The 25,895-nt window shown below is 41.4% G+C and overlaps 1 protein-coding gene across 9 annotated transcripts in view; it reads right to left on the minus strand.

The window, feature by feature from the left end:
• tenm3 (teneurin transmembrane protein 3) overlaps nt 1–25,895 on the minus strand; it is a 498,200-nt gene that overhangs the window by 158,021 nt on the left and 314,284 nt on the right. For all 9 annotated transcript variants that reach the window (XM_074697994.1, XM_074698004.1, XM_074697986.1 and 6 more), the window contains one exon: nt 19,588–19,852. In XM_074697994.1, coding sequence (XP_074554095.1) covers nt 19,588–19,852 — 265 coding nt within the window. The remainder of the gene's footprint in view (nt 1–19,587; nt 19,853–25,895) is intronic.

Here is a 25,895-nt window from a genome sequence, read left to right on the forward strand (position 1 = left end):
CTCATCTTTATCTGAGAAATACAGGAGAAGAGCAGTTTCTGTTTCCAAAAATAGTTAAAATTCTGTTTTCAAGGAAACATGAGACTTTGTAAAGAGCCTCTTCAGTGTGAGTAAAAAGCAGCTGCAGCCGGAGCTTCCTCTAAGATGAGAGGTTTTGATGCCGCTGGTGCTGCTGCCTTGGAGATGTACCGCTCAGAGGCTCTCTACCACAGGCAGGGCTGCCGTGCATAGACTCACACTCCATATACGTGTGTTATAAGCATATAAGTGCAAGTCAATTACAGAAGACATTCAGAGCGAGGATAATCAAGTGTAAAATGAGTGTAACGACTGTGAGCCTCGCACGTTGTCAGCCATAACTAATCTGCTCGTCCACTAATAATAACACCATTATACAACACACACTTACACTACAGCCATGCTATTTACACTGACGCATTTAAAGAGAATGAAGAAAAGAAGCAACACACAGAGGACCAGTCTGCCCTGTGTGTATATATATATGTGTGTGTGTGTGTGTGTGTGTGTGTGTGTGTGTGTGTGTGTGTGTATGAGTGTGTGTAAGCGTGACCCAACGTAACAAAGGTGAAAGTCCATGGAGCCCCACAGATGAATGATCTATAGCGAATGTGTGTGCAGTAACTGTCCTTTACACTGTACGTCTAGATCTGTGACAATAGACGCTCAACAACAGGTTTATCCACGCGTTTAGGAGAACTCCACATCACACTACAGCTTAGAGTGCATGGGTTAAAGGGATAGACTTAATGTATGTCACACCATTTACATGCTCTCTTTCACCCTGCTATACATTTAAAAACACCCACGCAACACTGTAAAAAAAAAAAAAAAAAAAAGGAGGCTTCTGCGATGAATCACAGCCTGATTCTCTGTGTTTTCCTGTTTTTTTGTTTGTCCTTTTTTTATTTTGAGCTCACATTGCTCTCTCTTTCTCATGTGTTTGTTCTTTATTTATGTGTTTGAAAAGCAAACCACAGGCGTAGCTTGGGAAATCAAATCAGGGTGCGTTTTTCTCACTATGCATTTGTAACTTTATAAATAAACTTCAAATGTATAAATTAATAAATATGCTTTGTTGGGAATGAATGAATGAATGAATAAATAAATAAAATATCAAAAACAGAAAGACCCTGTTCCAAATCAATAAGTTGCCTCAGCTGGACCAATTGGTCAAACATCCTGCATCATGAGCGCCTTCAGCGGGAGAAGAGATGACCCACACAGCTCCACAGACACATTACTGCCTACAGTTACCCTAGAACACTATCGCTACAAATAGTAATACCATCACTAACATCAAATATATTTTACATGATATAAAATACCCAGTAAAAAATACTTTCACATCAAAATATACTGAAGTACAACACATGTCATAGTGAAGTACTTTTCTTTTACTTTTTCATACAGGAAGTCACATAAAGCGGCAACCTCTGGTCTAAAAACATGAGGTAATGGCAGTGCTAAATCTGCTGTTTCTCCAGTGTCCGCTTGGGGCAGAGGGAAAGGAAGCCACAGACACACCAAGCCAATAAAAACTCTTTTCATAGCAGAAATAAACACATTTACAGCATGGTGCAAAACATCTCCTGTCTGAATCACTGATTTCACTATCAGCACACACTGTACAGTTTAGAGGATGTCAATGCTACATTTCAGGCAACCTAACACAGAAATTCCCAAGTTGAAATGTCTAAGTTCTGACCTGAAAATTATGACTTCAGTTTGCATGCAAGGAATTCTGGTTTGTAAACAAACCAACATGGCAGACATTATAGGCGTAATTGTGGTGATCTGTGGCTGTGGAGATTTCCTGGCAGAGCTTGGGCAGAGCTCTGTCACTCTCACCTGCACCAGCCACCTCGTTACCGGCACACCTGTGGCGCATCTGTGGTGCATAAGGAGACTGCACATAAGCCCTGATAAGAGAGGAGTCTTATGCCCATCAGCAGATTATGGCAGCAATTTCACAGTTCCTGCGAAACACAGGACTGTACGCGAAAATATGAGACTAGAATGTGAGACCTAATTTGTCCAGCGGTTGGCAGTAATACGCTTAGCAGCGTCAAAACTGCCGTAAATTCAACTAGAAGAAGAAGAGTCTGATGCCAGAGTATTCCCGCTGCTACCGTGGTACGATGGCTTTCTCGCAAGCATTTGAGTATTGCTAGTTGCAAGTTTTGGTGTGTTTTGTCTCGCTACTTATTACCTGTGTCCTCTGCTTTTTTCCAGTGCCTCCTCTTGCCTCCTGCACCTCTGCCCAGCCACAAGCACACTGCCTGCTCTCACTCCAAGTCTCACTCTTCACTGGATTCAGGATCTGCACCTCAAATCTCCACTTGCTTCTTTAAAAACCCCTTAACTGCTTCCCAGCGTCTGTCTGCTCTTGGGTCCAAGCTTAACTATTGGTCGCCAGTATTATTAAGTAATTCTTAATAATTTCAGTCACCAAAGAAGCCTGAAACTTGTTCATTTGAAAGAAACAGAGGAGGGAAACCGGCACATAAGGTAACAGCAGCTTGTATTTTAGGTTTTATGATATTTGTTGTTATATTGAAATTTTTATCTTGTATGCACTAATGCACTTAAAACTAGCTAAAGTCAGAGCAGCTGCCAATGATGCTTAACATGGGCAGATGAAGAACGTTAGAGCATACCTTGCTGAGTGACATTGCAAGTCGGAACTCAGAGTACGTCGATTTGGGAGGAGTTCACTAGAGGGAAGTCACGACTTTGACTGCTGTTCCAGTGCACTTTCACAAGTCACAGGCGAGAAAAACTTGAGTTACAGGTTGCCTGGAACGCAGCATAAGGTTGTGAGTTCACCTAATCAGAGGCACAGCACTGCTCATGTGACCGACAGGCACCCTATAGCTGTTGGTGTGGAGGTTTGAAGCCTGCGTCACTTCCAATATGGCTGTGTCAGCTGATTTGCTTTCTGTGAATTACACAGACTAGGAGCATGAGCAGACCCACAAGAAAGGTTCTAAAAGTTGTGAAAAATCAGGGAGTTATCAGTAATACCCCCGTCCCCGACATTTCCTATATACTGTAGTGCATGCTTTAGTTGAAAGTTAACTTTGTCAAATCGTACTGTCTATTCTACTCATTAAAATATGTACTAACCCCCCAAAAACTTCTATCATTGCAGATTCATTAAAAATCATACATGATATTTTATTACTGGTGAGATCATTCAGTTACACAAACTCAGGGCCTTTCTCCATTAAAGGGACAGTTCAGTTTTTTTGAAGTGGGGTTGTATGAGCTCTATGTGACCACTAAGGACATTAGATACAGTAGAAAGTTGTCTCCTCTCCCTCAGTAAGACACAGACTGTAATCGATGGTGATGAGGAAATAGACTCTAACAGGGAAACACCATACCAACTTCAAAGGCTATTTTCTCTGCCTACAAGAACTAAAATCAAAAAGTAATACCACAGTTTAAGAGTACGCTACATATAATAATTTTTAAGTGCATTAAGTCTTTGGAAATATAAACATTTATTAACATCTGTGAATGTTTCCTCTGTATTCCTTTTAGTCGCCATCTGTAGCAGCTCTTCTCCTGTGTACTCCGGTTCATACAGGTATTCTTTTGGTTCCAAAGTGAATGAAACTTCATCATCGCTGTCATAGTCACTCATTTTGAATTTCCTACGTTGCCTCACAATCCTTAGAGTAAACAAAAGAATTACGATACTTGATCAAACTTAAATGAAGCTGCAACCTGCGCCCAAAGCATAGCTTGTTTACATTCCCTACAGCTGAAAGGAGGAGGGGGGACAGAGCGCACTAGCGCTGCGCGGAAGGATACATGACCAGTTAGTTAGGTCTGGATAAATGTTTACGGAGACTTAATGCACTTGAAAAATATTTTATGTAGCGTACCTTACACTGTGGTATTACTTTTTGATTTTATTTCTTGTAGGCAGAGAAAATAGCCTTTGAATTTGGTACCGTCTGTCCCTGTCAGCGCCTATTTCCTCGTCACCATCGATTACAGTTTGTGTCTTACTGAGGGAGAGGAGATAACTTTCTACTGTATCTAATGTCCTTAGTGGTCACATAGAGCTCATACAACCCCACTTAAAAAAAAAAAAAGAACTATCCCTTTAAAGTAGAGAGGTGGGCTACATGGAAATAAAGGTTTCTACAAAATTTAAGGGAAAAAAAAATATTCAGTGGAAATTTTATCCAAATACATACAGCTCTGAGGGATTAGATGGAAATTTAGAGATGCAGCTCAGCAAGGCTTCCTGTTTCATATCAGGGATCAAAACTCTGAGGGAGGGTCACCATATTCTCAGGGTATCTAGATTTCAGAGGTGTGTGTGTGTGTGTGTGTGTGTGTGTGTGTGTGTGTGTGTGTGTGTGTGTGTGTGTGTGTGTGTGTGTGTGTGTGTGTGTGTGTGTGTGAGATAGACATGAACAGCTGTTCAATGCAGTGACCAGTTGTGTCTGGTGTCCCTTAACACAACAGGTGCCTACATGGGTCTGTGAGAGCGTGTGCTATCGTCTGAGGGGGCAATATCTGTCTTTGAAAGCGTGTGTGTGTCAGTGGAGGGATTATCACCTCTAAATGAGGACATTCACACTCTGCTGTCACATCTCACCCCACTCACTCACCCTTTCATCTCCAATAAAGGCTGAACACACCTCTTTACCCTCCCTCTGTCATACACTTACTCCATCAGCTGGAGCCAAGACACACACTGGAATGTGAGTCAGTGTCTCAGATTTCAGGGAGAAAATGACAGAAAGAAAGAGAGAATGAGATCGTTCTCCTCTGAAGTCCTCTGCCTGTCATTTGCATAAAAAGAAATCTCACCCTGCAGAAGTGCTCACTGCCTTTCTGTGGGAAAAATGTCGTAAACACATTTTTATGTATTGTCTGCAGCAGCCAGTCATTCTGAATATCTTTCGTTCTCATAATATCTGTGTTTTCCTGCGTTCACAGCAGAAAGCATCAGAACAGATCCTTCCACTGCATGCTGATGGCTCTCTGAGATGTGGAAAATTGTAGGGAATATTTCGTCCCTGTCATGGCCCGAAGCAAACTGAGGTCTTCCCATCACCACGGATTATTTGTGACAACGTGGTACCTTAAAGTCCCCCCATGCAACGCAGAAAACTGAAACCATCCCTGCAACTTTCATGGACTATCGTAGCAGCTTTGCTGCAAATTGTGAGCTGGGTCATCCAGACATTTTTAGAGGCTCTGTTAACAGCCTGATGTCTTCCCTGTTGGAAGCAGGATGTGACATCAAAAGTCCAGCATGATGAGCTACAAAGACCTTTGCTTGCATTTTATTTTGACACCAGTTCGACCTGATAGGAGTGTAGTGCAGACGTGCCTCACTGTGGTCCTCTTTCCAGTATTTCTCCTAATGTGACCCTGGCTGGTTTTATTCATCCTGTTCCATGTTGTTTCTCTGTGTCAGAAAGTCAGAGCAAAGTCAGGCTGTTTGCACATGCAGCCAGTGTGGCCTTTTCAACATGTATGCTTTAGTAGAGCCTCTGACAGTCAAACATCGATCATGTCTGTAGTTTGGTATGAGTCAGCAAGTTGTTGAAGAGTGTGAATGGACACAACAAGCAGGGTGTTACTTTTTTATGGTCATTTAATCACCTTCTCTTTGCTGATCTGAAACAACCAGTTGTTTTTGTTGAGGATTTCCCTGCTGCAAACACAGATATCAATGACTCAGGATAGAATCAACTTGCAGCCTCTTGCAGGTTTTATTCAAAACACCAAGGACATTTTAACACCTCTGAACAAACCTAGACACACCCATCCAAACTTCTCTCTACTTTTTATAGCCTTTCGACAACGTCATTGTTCTGTGACAAGCTCACGCAGTATCGTGGAAATCAACTATAGCCAAGGTGCTTTTTTTGACATGTATGTTCTGCTGATCTCAGGGCAGGATGGGCTGACCTGGAGATCTAGTTTTAGGAACTTTAAACTCATGAGCCCTTCCAATGATGTCTCAGGGCAGGCTGGATTTGGATATCTGATTTCTGATAATCTGTATTTGTGAATCCCCCACATTTTCTTTTCAATTCAGACACAGTTCATCATGTGGTTAAGATTGCAAAGAGGTCCTGTTCCTTACCAATGTGGATGAAGACCTCTGGACAGTGAGATACAATAAGGAGGCAGAAAAACCTTCATTCCAACTTCATCTGGATTCTGTCCTGCCAGCAAGGTTATAATAGTTTTGGATTTGTCATTATAGTTTAGTTTTAGTTAGTTTTGATTTTTTTTTCCATTACAGTTTAGTTTTAATTAGTTTTAGAGCGGGCATTCTAGTTTTTATTTAGTTTTGATTTTTGCAACAAGGCTTAGTTTTAGTTTAGTTTTAGTTTTTTCATACCTTATTAACCAGGTATGAAAGGTCAGAGTTAATATTTTGTAATACTGTTTATTTTCAAGTCCATCATGGTGCTCACTGCTCAGTCAATGCTGATACTGAACTGTTGGCTGCTGCCTTAAACACAAGAAACTAATATAAACTAATATAAAAAATATAAACATAAGTTATATAAAAATAATGTTAACAATTATTAAATGCAAATAATATAAACATATATTATATAAAACAATATAATATAAACTTAAATAATTGGAAACTTGGACTCTGTAACAATAAAGACAGAGTCAAATACAATTAAACTATTACAGATGCTCCGATTCATTGCTCCACTACGTTTGGTCTAAGCACAGCGCACAGCCAGTTGGATTAATTTAAATCCTAAAGGCTATTAATATTGTCGAAAACTATAACTAAGGACATTTTGTCTATAATTTTGGTTAGTTTCAGTTAATTTTGTGAGCACAAGATACAGTTTCAGTTTACTTATCATTTTTGTTTTCTTTTCTAGTTTTTATTAGTTTGAGTTAACTACTATGTATTTTAAATTTTAGTTTTCGTTTTTAGTTTAGTTTTAGTTAACTATTATAACCTTGCCTGCCAGTCCCCTGAGAAAGGTCTGCCATGAGTCAGGGTGAATGGACTTGTACACCCGTCAGGTAACACTCTGCAGCATTCAGGGTGACGAGTGAAAGGGCAGGGTGATGAAAATTCAAAGCAGGGCAGTTTTTGTCTTTCTTTCTTTCTTTTTTTTTTCTGGATGATTATATTGATCATTTTTGGCAAACTTTCAAACCTTCTCAGGTCAAAAATTTTCAGGAAATTAAGATGACCAAATTAGCTAACTAGTGGCTGGTGCTATTAGTACTACGTACTACTCACTTTGACCACAGGGGGTACCAAACTCCACTCAAACTGAAAGAGCCTCACAGTTACTCAGTTCATAATGTTTTGTTTCATATTAAAGATATATGATTAAATATTTTATGGACTTAATTTCCATTCCACTCCTGAGGTTTTTTGTTTGTTTTGATTCTTAAATCTCAGATGATTCAGAAATAACTTACAAAAATTACTTCAAAAGTGTCATCCTCACAGTAAACAACTTTGAAGTTTTCTTCCATTGGGTTCCTGTGATCTAGCCTTGACCCAGGCCTCTGCTGGTTTCAGGATGATCCTTAATTAAGAGATTTTGATCCACAAAAAAAAATATAGATTCAGTTAGCCTTCTTTTTCACCTTTGTACAAACCGTCTTCAGGTTTTGATCTGGTTTCTTCAGATTAGATTTTCAACTTGATCTCCAGACGATCACATCTCATGAGAAGAGATTTAACAGACGCTGGCCCCTTTGGAATCATGTCATGTTTGAGGTTATAGAGAACTGTACATCTACATAGAGCTGTACATTTTCTTCTTCTACCCATAATGCAGCTTGATGAGAATATCATTGAGAATGTTGGGTCCTGTAGTCTGAGCTCATCTTAACTCACTAATGTCACCATACCTCCACGTTATAGACTGTGGCGTCATTAAAGTGACAGATTTGTGATGTGTTGGGGTTCCTCTGTTTGCGTCGTTTGTTCTGAATGGAGCCGTGCTTCTTGCGGGCCGCCAGATACATCGCCCTCCAGTGAATATCAGACTGATCTAAATCATCCAAAAAAGCAAAGAGGAAAACAAATGTCCCTTATAACTCAAGGCTGTGTCGGCTTCAGTGATAACATGGAGCTGTTTGTCACTCAGCTGCAGATATTGGGAGAGGCGGGTGTGAGGCACTGCTTCACCTTGCACACTGAGGACAGGATTAATACGGCGAAACACGGAGCAAGGAGGCTGACACATCCAAGAGAAAGAGAGGAAAGAGAAGAGGACAGGAGGAGAGGAAAAGGGTGAGTCTAGAGATAATAGAATGAGGGAGGGATGTTAATTACAATCTGTGACTGTGTGTATTTTATCACCAAAACACACGCACACTTTATATTCTTAAGGCTGAAAAACATTAATCAGGAAACAGACAAACTGAGACAAACACTAGACCATAACAGTTTGGTTTATGTTTGTGTATGAAGTCTACCTTCATCTCAGCTCCAGGATAAATTATTCACCTGTCCACAGAGACACTATCGACTCTGACCAAAGGGGTCGCTGTTATCAACACCAAACAGAAAGTCCTCTCAGCAGCTTGAATACAACTTCCCATCAGTGCTTCTGTGGTGTCACTCATGTTTTTCACATCTGTTTGGAGTTCTCATGATGTTATGCTGTCATATGTGTTTGACACTGTGCTGAGATTTGACTAGAGTAATGTCAAGGAGGCTTCATTCTTCCTAATCACAGTGCTGCAGTGGAAGGACCATGGCCTTATCCACTGACTGATTCTTGGTGCTTTGTTCCTTTTTGTTCACCAAAGGGGACACCAGCTTTCTTTTTGCCTCGTCATAGTTTCTGTGAATGAGAAGACGAGAGGCAGCGAGTGGTTCACTACAACTACAACCAGTGCTGCACAATATTGGGGAAAAAAAGACATCATGATATTTTTTGTTTTCCACAATATTTTCAAAAGTTGACTCTGTTCAGCTAAATTGTCACTGAAATTATGACAGACCTGATTGCCTCTGTCTCTCTCTGCCTCCATAAATGTTACTTTAAACTTTGTGAACTGTGCTCTCTGGATGCTTTTGAACAATTCCTGAATGATTTGGAGGCAGATTCATCCGTCTGCAGACGTCTTGTCTGACGTTTGTTTTTGAATCCTTGAAGTATTTGTTTTATTAACGTGTTGTGTTGGGTAGATAATGTGCGCATTTGTGTTTGTGAAAAAAATTTAACTGTGCTGTTTCTGCCTTGGCCAGGACTCTCCAGGACACCCTTGGAAAAGAGACTTTTAATCTAAACAAGTCTTTTTCCTGGTCAAATGAGGTTATAATATATATATATATATATATATATATATATATATATATATATATATATATATATATATATATATATATATATATATATATATATATATATATAGATAGATAGATAGATATATATATATATATAGATATATATAGATATATATAGATATATATAGATATATATATAGATATAGATATAGATTTAGATTTAGATAGATAGATAGAGAGATAGATATTAAAGACGTGACTATCATGCATACGCACATTGCGGTGATGATAAATCATGCAGCCCGAGCTATAAAACGAGAGAAACCAGGATTCACCTGACCTCCCCTGTCTCTAATGGATTAACTGACCGTTTTTTTTAATTTATTTTTATTTTATTTTTTTTTTACCTCACATGAAAACTAAATTCTGGGTGAGGAAATCCAGAGGTGATGTCAGGAGAAAAGTCATAGTGTAAAGAAAGGAAGGAGCTGGGGAAGAACAATCCGCTGGTTTAGAGGAATGAGATGAGGGTACATATGTAAGTGTGTGTGTGTGTGTGTGTGTGTGTGTGTGTGTGTGTGTGTGTGTGTGTGTGTGTGTGTGTGTGTGTGTGTGTGTGTGCGTGTGAAACAGAGAGACGTGTGTAGGGTAAGGTTGACAGTTGGTGTTTTGACTGAAGATTACTATAGAGTCCATAAGACACCATGGCTGCTCCACCCCCACCCACCCACACACACACACACACACACAGTCCATTTGATACCCTGCTGGTTGAAGTGTGTGTTGTTTTAACAGAACACACACCTGTTCTCTTGCACTGGTACTGTCCTGTTGATCAGATCTTGTTCGGCTAAAGTCTGTCTTTTCTGAAGCTACCTGACCGTAGCTTTATTGATTACAGTGGTATTGATCAGTGGCGATTGCTCTAAGATTGCAAGGGAAGCTCAGCTTCCCCTAAAAATGTCCCTCCAAAAAAGGTGGTGATATGTACTGCTGTGTGTACACATCATTGACAAAATATGTGCTTGAATTCCTTCATCTTTTGTTCAGAATCAGCTACAGGTAACTGGCTCCACCTCCTTCTCATTCATCCCTGCAGCGTCTCAGCCCTTTAACACAGTGGGACGCTGAGCATCTTCTGACTTCAGCAGGGAAGCGTAGAGTAAGTTGTTCCACTGTGGAAACTGGACGGTCATTGGTCATTTTGATTGACAGTGAAATGAGCCAGTCAGCGATCTTGGAGTATAACCCTTCACCGGAGCATCTTCTGAGTTTTACAGTCAGTTGTTCTGGACTGAGGCTTTATCAATCCCCAATGAGTTTACCTTTCTTAAAAAATGATGAGTGTTGAGAGAACACTGGTAAAATCCCTGGAAAAAACACCTGGTTGGTACAACAAGGTCACAGAACATTTTCTTTAAAAGGAACAGAGGGTTGAATTTACGTTTAAAAAAAATAAACAAATTTATGATGTTGGCCGGAAACAAATTAGCTTCCTCTCCTTGACTGACCAGCAGCCGCCACTGGTATGGATTCATGCATTTTGCAAGGAGGGATCTTTGCGTTGCATCTTGCACTTCATATTTGCATCATCACTAATTCTTAAACCCTGAGTCTTTAACTTGCATTCTTTACATATTAAGATGCTGGTCCTCTGAAGCTTTGAACATGTCTGTAGGGAAAACATCTTTCCTTTAAAAAAGAGAAATACTGGAATAAAAGCTGGAGCGACACTGACTGAAGAGAGTGAAACTTGAGCTGCTGATGAAATCATCACGTCTGCTCTTTTCAAAGTAATTCACCAGTTTGTACTTAAAAAGACTGACACAGGTTTGAACTCGCGTTTTGGACCAAATTACTGATGAAACTCACTAAAGAAGAGTAGGAGGTTTAAATGTGGGAATAAGACAATGATCTTAAAAACACAGCAGAGAGGAAACTGGTCAATGAGCAGAGATGGACTATCATCATCATCATCATCATCATCATCATCATCATCATCATCATCATCATCATCCTCAGCTTGTTTACCCAGTACACTCTTCAACCTTCAGCCATTTCATCACGTCCTGACGAAACTCAACCAAAGAATGTATTTAATAACCCCACAGCTCTCAAAGAAATGAGCTAATTTATCTGACACATTTCTATTCAGGCAGAGCATTCCCATGTAGGGACAGGAAGTTATGCAGGAAGAATTGGGGGTGTTTGCTGAAGCAGTCTTGCCTGAAATTGGACATTTCTAGACAAATGTAAACAAAATGTAATGAGAAAGCATAGAGAAGAAGAAAAGCTTCCAGAAAACTCCAACACTGATTCTCAGCAGTGAGCACAATAAGCAGTGAGCCCACTTTATGGTGATGTGTAAGGGACTCTTCCATAAGCCTGTCTAAGCAGGGGCCCTTACAATATTAATAAAGCATTTGCTGTAATTAACACTGGGGGCTCAATGAGGTTTTTTGTTATGGGGCCAAAAATCTCTGGCAGCTTCCAGATGTACTTTCCTGCTTCTCTCGGCTCAGACGTTAGCCTCTCTGTTTGCCACTGAGCTGGCTGAGCTCGCTCTGAACACGGCATAGAGGAACCAGTCCATTTACCAACACAACAAGGTCTTGTGTACCATACCATCATTGCTCCTGGTGTGCATTCTACCAGTTTCATTGTCATCCCCACTTGAGCCCTGACCAATCAGAGCCAAGTACCATGAGTGTGGCAAAGCTTAGCGAGGTAGCATCAGTAGCCTTCAGTCCTTTCTAAAGGTTAACGTCCTCCTGTGCTGGTTACTGTTGGTCCAGTTAAGTGTTTATGTGCCTGTTTAACCAGACACAGCCTGCACTGACTGGCATCCCTTTACAGCATCAACAAAGCAACCTGTGTTTCCAAGCTCAGTGACTTTTCAGACCCCTTTGGTGACTCATGAAAAAAAAAAAAAAAAAAAGGCGAGAAACAAATCTTGAGTTTGGAGACTGATGTAGAACCTTGTTTTGATCTTCAGCACCTGCTGCTTCCCCTCCTGATTTTGAAAGAGTATTCCTTCTAGATGTATGCCCAATCACAATCTATACTTAAAAAATAATATAATAAGCACCAATATGGGTTATTTCTAAATGCTTCTTCTTAGCTTCCTAATCGGGTTTAGTAGGATTGGATTGATTCAAGCAACATCAAAGTAATGTTCATTCTAACCCACAGTCAGCAGTTATTTTGGAGTGGTCTGTTCAAACTTGAGAGTCTATCAATAAAATGAAGAGTGAGGTTACGTTAGCTCTACTTGGTAGATGACATGACCAGGATTCTCTAATGTTACACATTACAGACATGTTGTAGAGCACAGGCTGCCAATAGCACTACATATAGCCAGCTACTACAATGTTTGCTTGATGTCCCATTTCAAACCATATTGCTACATAACTGTAATAATAAATACCTTCATCACATTGTATCCTGTAAAATATTGTCTTGAACAAAGATAATTTGTTTTTATCTGATTTCCATTCATTTCCAAAACAAACACACGCCTTGTTAAAGATACATATTTACGACAGTGTGCGTGAGACTCCGGGACAGAAGGTGGTGCTGCGGTCCAACAAAAACAGATCCTCCTCACAGCTTCTTTTTCCAACCAGAATAATAATAATAATAATAACTTGAATTTATATAGCGCCTTTCAAAGAACCCAAGGTCGCTTTCACAGTAGAGGGACAAACAAATTAACAACAAGGCCTTAAACAGGGAAGGCCAGGGAGAACAAGTGAGTTTTGAGAAGTGATTTGAAACAGTCCAGGGTGGGAGAGTTGCGGATTTCTGCGGGGAGAGAGTTCCAGAGGGTGGGGGCAGCCACACTAAAGGCTCTGTCGCCAAACAACTTTAGTTTGGTCCGCGGGATGGAGAGGAGACCAGCATCGGATGACCGGAGGCTCCTGGATGGGGTGTGCTGGTGGAGAAGATCAGCCAGGTACTGGGAGGAAAGTGCATGAAGGGATTTGTAGGTGAGTAGGAGGAGCTTGTACTGGATGCGGAACTTGACCGGGAGCCAGTGGAGGTGAATGAGAGTGGGGGTGATGTGCTGCCAGGGTTTAGTGCGAGTAAGAACCCTGGCAGCTGAGTTTTGCACATATTGAAGCCTGTCTAGGGTTTTGTTAGGAACCCCGGACAGGACTCCATTGCAGTAATCCAGCCGGGATGTAACAAAGGCATGTATAAGGGTTTCTGTAACAGAGTCTGATAATGAGGAACGGAGACGGGAGATGTTTCTGAGATGATGGAAGGCTGATTTCGTGACAGATTTGATATGTGACTGGAAGGAGAGGGAGGGGTCAAAAATGACGCCCAGGTTGCGGACCTCAGAGGCTGGGCAGAACCAGAGTTCTTGACTACCTTGGGGGATGCTGTGCACATCCCCAATCCAGACAATAATTTGGGATTCAGCAGGCTAAACCCAACGACACACATTTTTTCTGTGCACTTCCAAAAATTAACACTGAGGCATATTTCCGGGCTTCATCCATCCATCCATTTTGCGGTATCAGGGGTCGGGTCGCGGGGGCAGCAGCCTAAGCAGAGAAGCCCAGACTTCCTTCTCCCTGGCCACTTCGTCCAGCTCTTCCCGGGGGATCCCGAGACATTCCCAGACAAGCCGAAAGATGTAGTCTCCCCAGCGTGTCCTGGGTCTGCCCTGGGTTCTCCTCCCGGTGGGACGTGCCCTGAACACCTCACCAGGGAGGTGTCCAGGAGGCATCTTCATCAGATGCCCGAGCCACCACATCTGGCGGAGGAGCAGCGGCTCTACTCCGAGCTCCTCCCGGATAGCCGAGCTTCTTACCCTATCTCTAAGGGAGAGCCCGGCCACCCTACGGAGGAAGCTCATTTCGGCCGCTTGTACCCGCGATCTTGTTCTTTCGGTCACTACCCAAAGCTCATGACCATAGGTGAGGGTGGGAACGAAGATCGACCGATAAACAGAGAGCTTTGCCTTCCGCCTCAGCTCCCTCTTCACCACGACAGACCTGTGCAGAGTCCACATTACTGCAGATGCTGCACCAATCCGCCTGTCGATCTCTCGCTCCATCCTTCCATCACCCGTCGACAATTTCTGGGTTTCATTATAAATTATATTAACCTAGCACTGTTCAGGGGGTTAAAAAGTAGCTTCAATGGTAGCCTTATTAGATCCGAGCAGCTGTTTATTAGAAGAACTGTCTGCAGCATGGACAAGCAGAAATGACTGTCTTCCTGTAGAAATTTGATGAGTTTGATGCAAGCGACCACATCTGGTCTGAGAATATGAGACAATGCTGAAGTGCTAAAATCTGCTGTTTCTCGAGTGTTCGCTTGAGGCTGGCTCCGGAAGTAGCAGAAGTCACTAACACACCGAGCCAAAAAAAGCCATTTTTAAACCAGTAATAAACCTGTTTACAGCCTGGTTCAAAAAACATCTCCTGTCTGAGTCGCTAATTTTACTACCGGCACCCACTGTAAGGGGGTGATTCTTTTTTCTAACGCGGCCGTTCAGATGATATTAAGATCGCAAGCTCCCCCAATAAGAGGCACAGCTGAGGGTCACGTGACGGCCGGGGCCCTATGGCTGTAGGCGAAGCCCTTGCCACTACCAATATGGCTGCTATGGCCAATGTGCTTCATTTTCTGTTTCAGAAATAGACGGGTGACGTCGGCCAGACTACGTTCATGTTTTATACAGTCTATGGTTTGATGACTTTAAAACAACAGCCCTTCATAAGAGAGCAAGTAAATCATGGCAACCACCAAAACCTGTTCCGACTTCTCCAGCAGCAGCACACCTGTGTGCAGCTAAGATGCTTCAATGCAAATAAACACAAAGTGTAAGCACTGAGGCTCGTCACACAGAGTGTAAGTCAATAGAGATGAACACAAACAACAACAAAATTAATTTGTGGTGACTACTTTGTCTTCAGTTTCAAGAGACTAGTGTGTTCTGTCGTTTAATTTTCACGGGGTGCTTGTGTTATTGTACAAGACGCCCACAACATGCTGTAATTATCACTGTGCATAACTCCAGGGTGAATCTCAGTCTGGATCTAGAGAGAAGAGTAAGAGCCGAGGAGTCCGCTGAGCTGGGAACACGTTGAGCTGCTGACTGCAGCGTCCAGCAGAGGTTGGGTGTGTTTGATTCGCCATGCAGGGAGCGCCTCCAGGTCACACAGCATTTGTGTTCCTGCTCCACAGGCCTCATTTTTTCATCTGCAAGTCCATCTGAATGTGTGTGTGTGTGTGTGTGTGTGTGTGTGTGTGTGTGTGTGTGTGTGTGTGTGTGTGTGTGTGTGTGTGTGTGTGTGTGTGTGTGAGTCTTTCATATGAATATAACAGCCCGCCAAGGACACGGTTTGGCTGTCCCAGAGGTCCGAACATTCTTCTTCACACACACAGAGTCAAAGAGCTGGAGGTTGTAAAGTTCCTGCAGGCAGACATTTACCCTCCATCAATCTATCAGCATCCTTTTTTTTTCCTCTCAGGACAAAGAGACAAAGAAAAAGAGGAAAAAAGAGAGAGAGGGCTACAAATTGTCCGTGGAATTAAAGGTCAAGGTTAAAGTTAGCCTCATAAATTTTGTGTGTTTTTGTGTTTCTGTATGTGTGTGTGAGTGTGTGTGTGTGTGTGTGTGTGTGTGTACCCAGTCTTTATAAGAATATAAAACTACAGCAGAGCTCTGGTTTGGCTGTCCACAAATCCTCCCAAAGACACACACACACACACACACATAATGCACACAAAGCTTGGTGAAGGGAGCTACAGAGAGAAACGTTTCTCCATCTATCACTCTGTCTCCCTCTCTCCTTTCACAGAGGAGAGAGGGAGCAGGGCGGAAAAAGGGAGGAGCAGTGTAAAAAAAGGGTGAGCCATAAACCACCCGCTGAACGCAGGGTCAAGGTTAAAGTTGCTCCCATAATTAGTGTATGTGTGTATGAGTGTGTGTGTGAGGATGGCTTGAGGGCAACAGGTCTTTGCACAGTCAGCAGTGAGATCTTTCACTCTGCTAGAGAGATTCTTTAAACAGCGGAGAGCTGCACGGACAGGAGAGGACACAAACTGCTTGGAGAGATCTGATTTTCAGGCTCTAATGATCAAAAAATATTTCCTGCTTTGGAATATTAAAGTGTTTAAACTTCTGCACAGCTAAAACAGATAAAACGATGCAAAAAGGCACTCATGAAGTGAGAATTCTGAGTTCATCCTCTGTTGAAGAACGTTGGCTTAATATTTCTCCTGCATTTCCTCATAGCACCAAATCTTTGTGGTGTCAGTGCATCTCACTTCCTCACGTAGTCGACTTCAGATCAGTTCCCCCCTCCTTTAAATCTTTTATCCAGCTGAGATCTCTTATGAATAAATAATGGAGTAAACAGCACTTCCTCTTCGTTTTAATTAAACAGGGCTCTGCTGAGGAGAGAGCAGAGAGCTGCTGTCTGGGAGAACCCTCAGACAGTGAAGAGACATGGCTGTTTTCAGAGTGTCGCTCCTCACCGTGTTCATAATAAATCACAGGCTGACATGACACACGGCTGAGATTCAGCAACAGTACAGAATACCCGCATGACAAGCGTTCAGACACCGGCAGATTAATACTTGAGTCAGAGTTATCATTAATTCTCCTGATGTGATGCACTTAACAATTTTGTTCTGCTTTAGCCGACTGTTCATGTGTCTGCTGTTTATAACATTAAACTCAGATTTAACATTATTTGTTTGACATTTGGGGAAACTTAACTCCTTTTCTGTAACTGTTTTTCCATAAAGTCTGCTAGCTTTGGGTATAGCAATGTAAGGCTGAATGTGGTTCTAAAAAAGATAATTTGTCTTAGAAATAATTTCTGTTGGTCACAAAAACAAACAAAAAAAATATTTCATGGTGGATTCTTTTCAGTCAATTAGACCCAAAAAATATCTAAATACAGACATGAAAAAGATATACAGCCTATTTAATGTCAGTTTGTGTGTGTCAATAAATCTGCAGCATGATTTTTTGAATGGAGACTGGTTGGGACATTTGTAACAGTGACCCAAATGGAATATAATAATAATAATAGTAGTAGTAGTAGTAATAATAATAATAATAAAATAATAATAATAATAATAATAATAATAATAATAATAATAATAATAATAATAATAATAATAATAATAATAATAATAAATTCTGAAATATAATAACAGGTTGAAAACCCATGTGCAAACTCAAGGCCTATGAGCCAAATGTGGCCTGCCACAACATTTTATGTGGCCCATAAGAGTTCAAAAGGTCTGATCGTCTTATAACATATAAGTCAAAAGGGTGCAGTGACCAAAAACTACATTTCCCATAATACCTACCGATTATGTAATCTGAAAATGACGGCATCCTGCTGCTAGACAGCAGCACTTTTTCACATTAGTGCAATTTTATCAAACTAATGGAGGTGAGTAATAAACAATGATGCCAAAATGTCCAGGAAGAGAAAATTTGATGCAGATGAAGGCTGTTTAAGAAGTATGGGAAGGCCAATATATGTTTGTGCTTCAAGGAGAAAAAAACGGTATGTCTTCTGTGTTATGAGGCCATGGTGGTTGTCAAAGAGAACAATCTACATCAGCACTTTGACACCAAAAATGGAGCTAAGTACGCAAAAGTGAGCCTTCAAGAAAAACAACAAATAGTCCAAGATTTAAAATGCAAACTGCAATCTCAGCAGGATGAGCTCAAAGAAGCCACGAACAAAAACAACACGGCGGTGAAAGCTAGCTCTATGTGGCTTAAGAAATTGCCCACGCTGCAGAGTCTTTTTTCAGAGGGTGCATTTTTGAAGCTGTAGTTGCATTTATTTTACATGACATTTAGTTACTTTTAGCTACATTTTATGCTGTCTCACAGTTACATCTGGTCCATTGAGGGCTACCATTATGCTGATGTGGCATAATAAATTCAACAAGTTACATTTTGTCAAAAAGTGATTAGGTTTTGGGCTAAGACACCTTACACTTTAGATCAGTATGTACATTTTGGGTTTTATTACATTTTGGGCTCAGCACTTATTACATTTTGGGCTCAGCACTTTTGTTACATTATCGACCGGTCATTACATTACTGGTCTCATTACATATTTTATTACATTCTGGGTCGTCATTACATATCAGGTTCCAACAGGCCCCTTCACTTTACCTTGCCTTTTCAGACCCTTATCTTGAAGTAGATGTCAAAAGGACAAAGTGAGCAGAGCCAGACCAGGAGTCAACAGGTTTGAGGTTCTACAGCCCAACATGAATGAAGAGAGACTTATCAATGGGGTGGGAGGTGTGGGAACTTCTCGGTCTGCGACTCCAGCTGTCTGTCAGTCCTACAGCTTGTTGGACTGAACACGCAGCTGATGTGAGTTGACAATTGCAATCAACGTGCAATGAAATGAGATGGGTGGAGTGTATTTGAGGCATGATAATCAGAGCCAGAGCAGAGCAGCACTTAGTATTTCACAATAGAGCTGATAGTCTACCCCTGTCTTCGTCAATCCTTTTATTATTAGGTTCCTCACCCAAAAGGCCAGGGCGCTATTGCATCTGGCCCGTTTCTTTCTTATTTCCTTTTGTTTTTGTTTGGTATTGTTTTAACTCTGATCTTCAACACTTTTAATTCTTTAAGGTAAAAGGCTAGGGTTATATCCAGCATAAAACAACAACACTACCTGGGTAGACCACCAGCTCCTGTTGTCCAGGGTAAACCAAAGCTGCTCTGACTGGAGTATTATGATTTCAGATATTCAATATAACAGCTGTTACTGGTTGAAAGGAAATAAACATTTCCTCCACGACTTTCCTCTGATATTTGGACCCTTACAACAAACACTTAAAATAACAGTTTGAGCCAGTTAACTGGATTTACTGAAATAGCTGGTCTACCCCTGAACAGATGACTAACTTTGATGATCCAAAAGTCTAAAATTGATATTGTGCGGCTGTGATGTTTCAAATAATAAACTCAAAACTGACAAAAAATAAAAAAAAAACTAACTGCCAGATGTCAGCAACTTTATAATGATAGAAATCACTTTCATGTATATTTTTCTGGTGTAATAAAAACAAATAATCTTTCTCTTGAGTAAGGAGCAGAGATCAGCTGCCTACAGCTGTCAAACACTTGGAATAGTGTCTCTTTTTTATCTGACTTTATATGGACACGTTTGCATCTATGGTCCATTTTTCTGAGACTAAGAAATCCACCCTGAGAGATTTTCAGCTAACAGTCATTTTGAACTCTCCGGTGCAGGTTAGGTCAGGAAGAGGTGGTTTACCTGGTTTCCAGAGGCACATTGCTACCCAGCACCCAGCTGTCTTGCAGCGGGACGCTCTCAGGGGGCGTGGTCTGCAGCTCTGCTGGTGATTGGCCGGCCACGGGGGCCGGGGTTCCAGTGGGAGGGGTGAGCTGCCGTGAATTCAGGGACTGGCCAGCGTGATGTGTGGAGCTCAGTGATTGGTTGAGAGCTGTGATGGAGGGCTGCTGGCGGTGAGGGGGAGGTACTGGAGGCAGGGTGGACCCGTGGTGATTGGATGGTTGCTCTGTTAAAAAAAAAAAGAAGAAGAAGAAGAGCGGTTAGATGGGTCCTTTTTATTGTTCACAACAGCGCATTTTCATTACAATACATTGAGTTTTCACTTCAAATTCATCAGAGAGCGATGCATGGAGTTATTTAGTTCAGTCTGAAACATTTAAGGTCTGGTGTCAGGCTCTGCTCTTAGAGCTCCCTGCTTTCCTAGCCTACGTGCAGTGTACTCTATCATGTGTGTGCATCAGAGGCTGTGGCAGGGAGAGCAGCAGCAGACATCCCAGGGGAACAGAATTGAGCAAGCATCAGTAACAATACGTATGACCCTGGTAAAATCAGACACAGCACTAAGAAGGAAACAGTGATGAGCTGAGCTGTTGTGATTTTAATGATGTCCAGTGTTTTTCTTTTCTCTTCTTTTCTTTTTATTTCTTTTCTTGCAGTAATAAATCATAACTCTCTGGTCAAAGTGTTTTAACTGTGTCAGAATGAAGTAACAGCTACTGGACTACTGCTCTCTGTGTCTCAGTTCCTAGAGCTCCTAAAGTCTAGAAATGATTCATAGCCCTAAATTCTTTAAGAAAATTACAAGATGTGAGTAATGTATGGCCTGATTTACCTTTAGACCAATTCAATCGAGATGATAGAGAAGTCTGCAGCAGACTGAAGGTCCGTTTTTAAAGGTTTTAACAGAGTTTAAGGAAAGAGAACTGGAGATTTAGCGCTGGTTTTAGGTTTCAATGGATTTTAATAAACTACAATCTTGGCTTTTATTCAGTACAAAGAACATCCATCCATTTTCTAACCACTAATCTCATTCTGTTCTGTGGGAAAAGAAGACGGTTAATAGAAAACGGTTTTATTTAAAGGAGGAAAATCCAACACAGACAGGAGCAGCTTCTCTGGCTGCCAGCTCTGCTCCTGTCCAAGCCTGTGTCTCATGTTGCCAGGTTTGAAGTTTCAAACAAAAGAAGTTGTGAGTGAGTAGGAGGCTTGTGTTTTTATTTGTGCTGTTGTTGATGCAGAGCTCAGAGTCAGTGGCGGGGGGAAGGGGGAGCATTTTTACTCGATGCCTCTCGGGAAAAGAGAACGGATTCCTTCCTCTCGTTCTCTCCAGCAGTAACCATTAATTTCACAAACAGGCATCTGCATTGTTAACCAGAGAAAATTCATCACTTTGCACTCTTCAAAATCCAATTAAACACAGCGGATCAACTGTGAGGAAGCATCAGTGCCAGCATTTCATCTGGAGAGGCAGAAAGAAGCCAGTGACAAAGGAGCAGCGGTTTTTACAGTTCATCAGAGGAAATATGAATCCCTGTGACGCAGTAATTGGCAGAAATCTTAGTCTGCTGCCTGCAGCACTTCAACCTGTAGAGACGACAGCAACGGCTCTTAGAGTCAGACCTCTAAATGTATGAGCCCTGAGGCTACAGCAGAACAGACTGACGGCTGGGAGGAAGATCAACGGCAGAACTTTACTTTTAATGAAGGGAGAGAAAATCAGATTTAATAAAGAGAAAGAGGAAGAATGTACCTGAACATAAAGCATGTGTGTGTGAAGAGATCAGACCAGAGTTTGAGGAAGGCTTTCCTTTTTTACCTGCCTGTTCGGCCAGGTAACATCATTTTACCTTTTCACCATTTTAGAATGTTTGTTGTCCAGTGGGCTGCGCTGCCTAAACTTTCCTTTATTATAGGCTGTAACATTAACCATAATTAAATTAATTAATTAATTAAAAATCAACAACAACAACAACAAAACAATTTTCCCTCAAATCATTCTCTAGTCTTACTAATATATCACAAACCTGAATGTTTAGAAACTCTGGGTTTAAAAACTGATTTTTTTTTTCTTTTCTTTTTTATTCCAACAGGCTTCAAGATTCCCACACTAAGCTCATTTTATAAAGACAGGACGTCTTAAAATTTTTTAAAAAAGTGACAAATTTTACATTTTGAACTTTTTTTATTTTTGTATTTGTTAAAGGGCAACTCCATTTTTTGACACCTGGACCTTATTTATAGGTGTGTGCATGCTCATATACTCACTCAGACAAACATCGTGCAGCTTGGAGTCCTTCAAAAATTATTTAGATCCAACCGATTTGACTTAAAAATCGCTCATTTTAGCTATATTTTTTTTCATCCATCGCCCGTCATTGTAGAGAAATCCTCCAGAGTAGTCAGACATATATTCCTTGATAGATCCATACGCGTGTCAGCCGGTCTCAAGTCCCACTCTGAGCAGTAAACACACTCCTTTTCTGTTGCCATAGGCGAACACTGTCCACAAGCGCACCACCAGTTCGCACTAAGTCGTGGACATGCTCCTGTTTGTTGTTCTTGAGCCAGCTCTTGGAGCTCCTCGTCCGTGTGCTCAGGCTCAAACCGGTAAAGACAACCGTCAAACTCGAAGTCGTAGTCTGACTCTTTGACATCAGAAAAATATTCTGCCATGTTGCTCAGCAATGTCGGCAAAAAGTAAATCAGCTGTACCTTTGTGTCGTGCTGCTATGGCGTCATCTAAAGTTTGTTTACCAGGTCAGCTCTGGGTCAGCTGACCCACCTGAAGACGGTAGATGAGCTGACTTAAAGATAACACTGGCGATGGATGAAAAAATATAGCCCAAATGAGCGATTTTGCAGAAATTATGTCCCGCGCTGAAGCTCCATTGCCGTGGCCCCTGCTAAGTGCGGCTTAAATCGGTTGGATCTAAATAACTTCTGAAGAACTCCGAGCTGCACGATGTTTGTCTGAGTGAGTATATGAGCATGCACACACCTATAAATAAGGTCCAGGTGTCAAAAAAACGGAGTTGCCCTTTAATTGATATTTTCTTTATAAGAAAGTTTAGGGTAGGTCTGTCAGAAATTGGATGGCCTAGGACCATTGTGCCCACCTATTACTGCTTACTGTTAAAAGGCTCTGACTCCTTATAAAAGTGAAGTTTCTCTTCTTAATTTTCAACCTACAGTTAAATTCATCTGTTCCTCTTTTTCCATTGCACCGTGAGGGTTTGTCTTTTAAAGTTAATGGGTTTTATTGTTGACTGACTGCTTCGCTGTAGCTATTAGATTTAAGCTAATGTTCCTATACGCTCTTGCACTGAAACACTATTCCTCAGAGCAAACAGCAGGTGTTTGGTGATATATTATTCTAAAAGCGTCAGTGTCAGGGTGAGATAGAAGTCACATGGTGATGAGATATTCTATAAACTGGTGTAATTATCTGTCTGATGAACATGTTTTATACTGCATGTCCTTGAATGTGCAGCAGGTTCAGATGTTTGCTTCATTTCAAACAGACGAAGAAAAGCTTACAGCTTTCACAGAGAGACTGTGGCTTTGGATGTTAACCGCTTTATAAATTCCTCTGCGGTGAACGAACCGGTCAAGGCTGGTGAGAACCGTAACCCAACGCCGCGCTGGGCTCAGCCAGGATGAATACTGATCAGTGATTGGCCTTCACAAAACCCGGCTTTGTTTTTTGACAAAATATTTGCACAAAGTTGACCTGGCTTCAACTTTTCCCCGCTGCTTTCTTCGCGCTGCTTTCTGGCTTCTACTCCATCCTCTGGGTGCTCTGAAGGAAAAGAATGGCAACGCCAGTGTTTGATTTGCATAAAGAGCTTCACGTCTCCATTTCCCAGACCTGCTGTTATTCACTCTCCTCTGTACTCATATGAGAACACAGAATGCGGTGAGAGTCGAGGAGGAATATGTGTTAAAGCAGGGAGGGGGAGCTCTGGCCTCCTCCTCCTCCTTTTCATTCTCCTCCGCCTCCTACTCTCCATATGCTGTGTCTGCTGGCTTAGGAATTACTCCATTTATGCAAACCTTCAAGGCTAAATGCTGAACACACACACACACACACACACACACACACACACACACACACACACACACACACACACACACACACACACACACATACACATACTCACAACCATGCACAGACACAGGCACACATATTTCTGGATGAGTGTTCAGGCATCATTAACAAGACTACATCTGTGTGCCATCACTGCAGATGTAATACTAAACACCTTTTATCTACCAAGATACACACACACACACACACACACACACACACACACACACACACACACAAAAAAAAAATAGGAATCACTGTGGGCTCTGTTTCTTCAATAAAATATCTCAATGAGACAGAAGCAGGAGGATCTATCACTCCAGCTGACAGACAAAAAGCCCTCTGAGTGCAGCAGTGAAAAATTCTCTCCCGTACAAAAATCCCATTACACCCAAACATTCAGAGAAAGGGGACGACGTGCAGGGACACACTCGTCTAATGAGCAAGTGTTCATTTTCACTCCAAATGGTAAAAGACTGCATGGGAATAGAGTCTTTTCAGTCCTCTCACCGGCCAGAAAGCTTCAGACTACATCACACTGACTGCATTGAGTGCAACAAGAGAAATCATATTAGTGATCTTGTGACCAAAGCTTAAAAAAAAAAAAAAAAAAAAAAAAAAAAAATCAATTAAACAAAATTAGTGGTCTCACTGTTTAATATTACATTTAAAAAAAAAGAAGAAATCTTATCAAGTGTTTTTGTCTTATTTTAAGTAAATTGTCATATTATACTCTTTATGAGCTTTATTCAACATGGTCAGTCCAGAAAAACGTCTTGTTTCAATTTGTTTATAGACAAAAAATAGGTCTAAAATGCATGTAACAATTTAAAAAATCTGCCAATGGAATAAGAACATTTTTCTCAAAAGTTTTCTTGAAGCTAGAAAAATGTCTTAATACAAGTAACTTGTCTCTTGGCAGATTTTTTTTCAACTTGCTAAAACAATGTGGACCTTTAAACAACTTGAAATGAGACATTTTCTGGACTGGTCAGGGCAGTGTCACTCATTTTAAGTCTAAAAAGACATTTTCTACTGATATTAAGAGAAAAAAACTTGATAAAATTTCATTTTTTTTGCAGTGTAGGAGCTGCTTCACAAGACGGCCCCTACAACAGGTGGGCTGCAAGGGGCCCATGATTGACAGGGCCCTAAAACGTGGAAGAGTGCCTGCAGTAGTGAGGTAGTGGGGGCGTACTGATTGTTTTCATTTACCATAGCCCTGATTCCACCAAGCAGTCCAGTATGGATCAGTACAGTCTGGTACAGGTTGGGTCATCATCTATTTTGACCAATCAGCAGACTGCAGAGTTTTAGCTCCACCCTCTGGGATCTGATCGGTATGCCTGGCACCCCAACAGAAGGGTACCAAAAAGTGGGACAATATGGGTCAGTAATTTGGGTACCTGTTGCGGTTTTAGTCAAAGGAAACGCCACAAAACGTGTGCCATATGAGATGAGCTGCGCTGGACCGCTTGGTGGAAAAGGAACTTTTAAAAACCCTGTTGCAGGATGTGTATCTATCCTGCAGCTCCTTTAACCAGATCACCCCTGTGTTCGTCTTTGCTCTTTATCCCATCACCCAGACAAATACATAAGCTGTGGCAGCATTTTTTTCTTTCTTAGCAAATGAAGGCATAATTTCTTTTTCTTACGTTCACAATGAATGTAGCACTCAGTGGATTGAAGTTTCAAAAAGAGGACAAAAAAAACATACAAATAAAACAAAGATCTAAATTATTTGCAGCCTCCTTCAGGCTTACAACTCTATTCACACCAACTGTGTGGGGATCAACTTCAGTACAGATCAGCAGCTGAGATATATTAAGGTTTAAAGCTATGCATAATTAGACTGACATTTTGGCCCTGTTTCCACTAAGCAGTCCAGTATGGATCAGCACAGTTTGGTATGGGTTGGATCAGTGAAGCATGATCCTGTTGGCTTTTCCACAGGCAACCATGCCCTGCTTGGAAGGGAGCGTGTAACCCAGATGCCGATAGACGCATCAGCTACACGACACCATGGCAGCATTGCAGTGCAACACTGATAAATCCAACAAATACTGATTCCTGATACCATTTTCCAAATGAATAGAAAGTTCTCTTCTCAAAGTCAACTGAAGATTTAAACATGGCAGGGTTATGTGTTGTCCTTTATGACTGCTGTCACACAGGAAGTGAC

This window comes from Halichoeres trimaculatus, unplaced genomic scaffold, assembly GCF_033239565.1.
Source record: "Halichoeres trimaculatus isolate MK-OKI-2021-1 unplaced genomic scaffold, fHalTri1.1 fHalTri1_scaffold_2, whole genome shotgun sequence".
In the NCBI taxonomy this organism is placed as follows: Eukaryota; Metazoa; Chordata; class Actinopteri; order Labriformes; family Labridae; genus Halichoeres; species Halichoeres trimaculatus.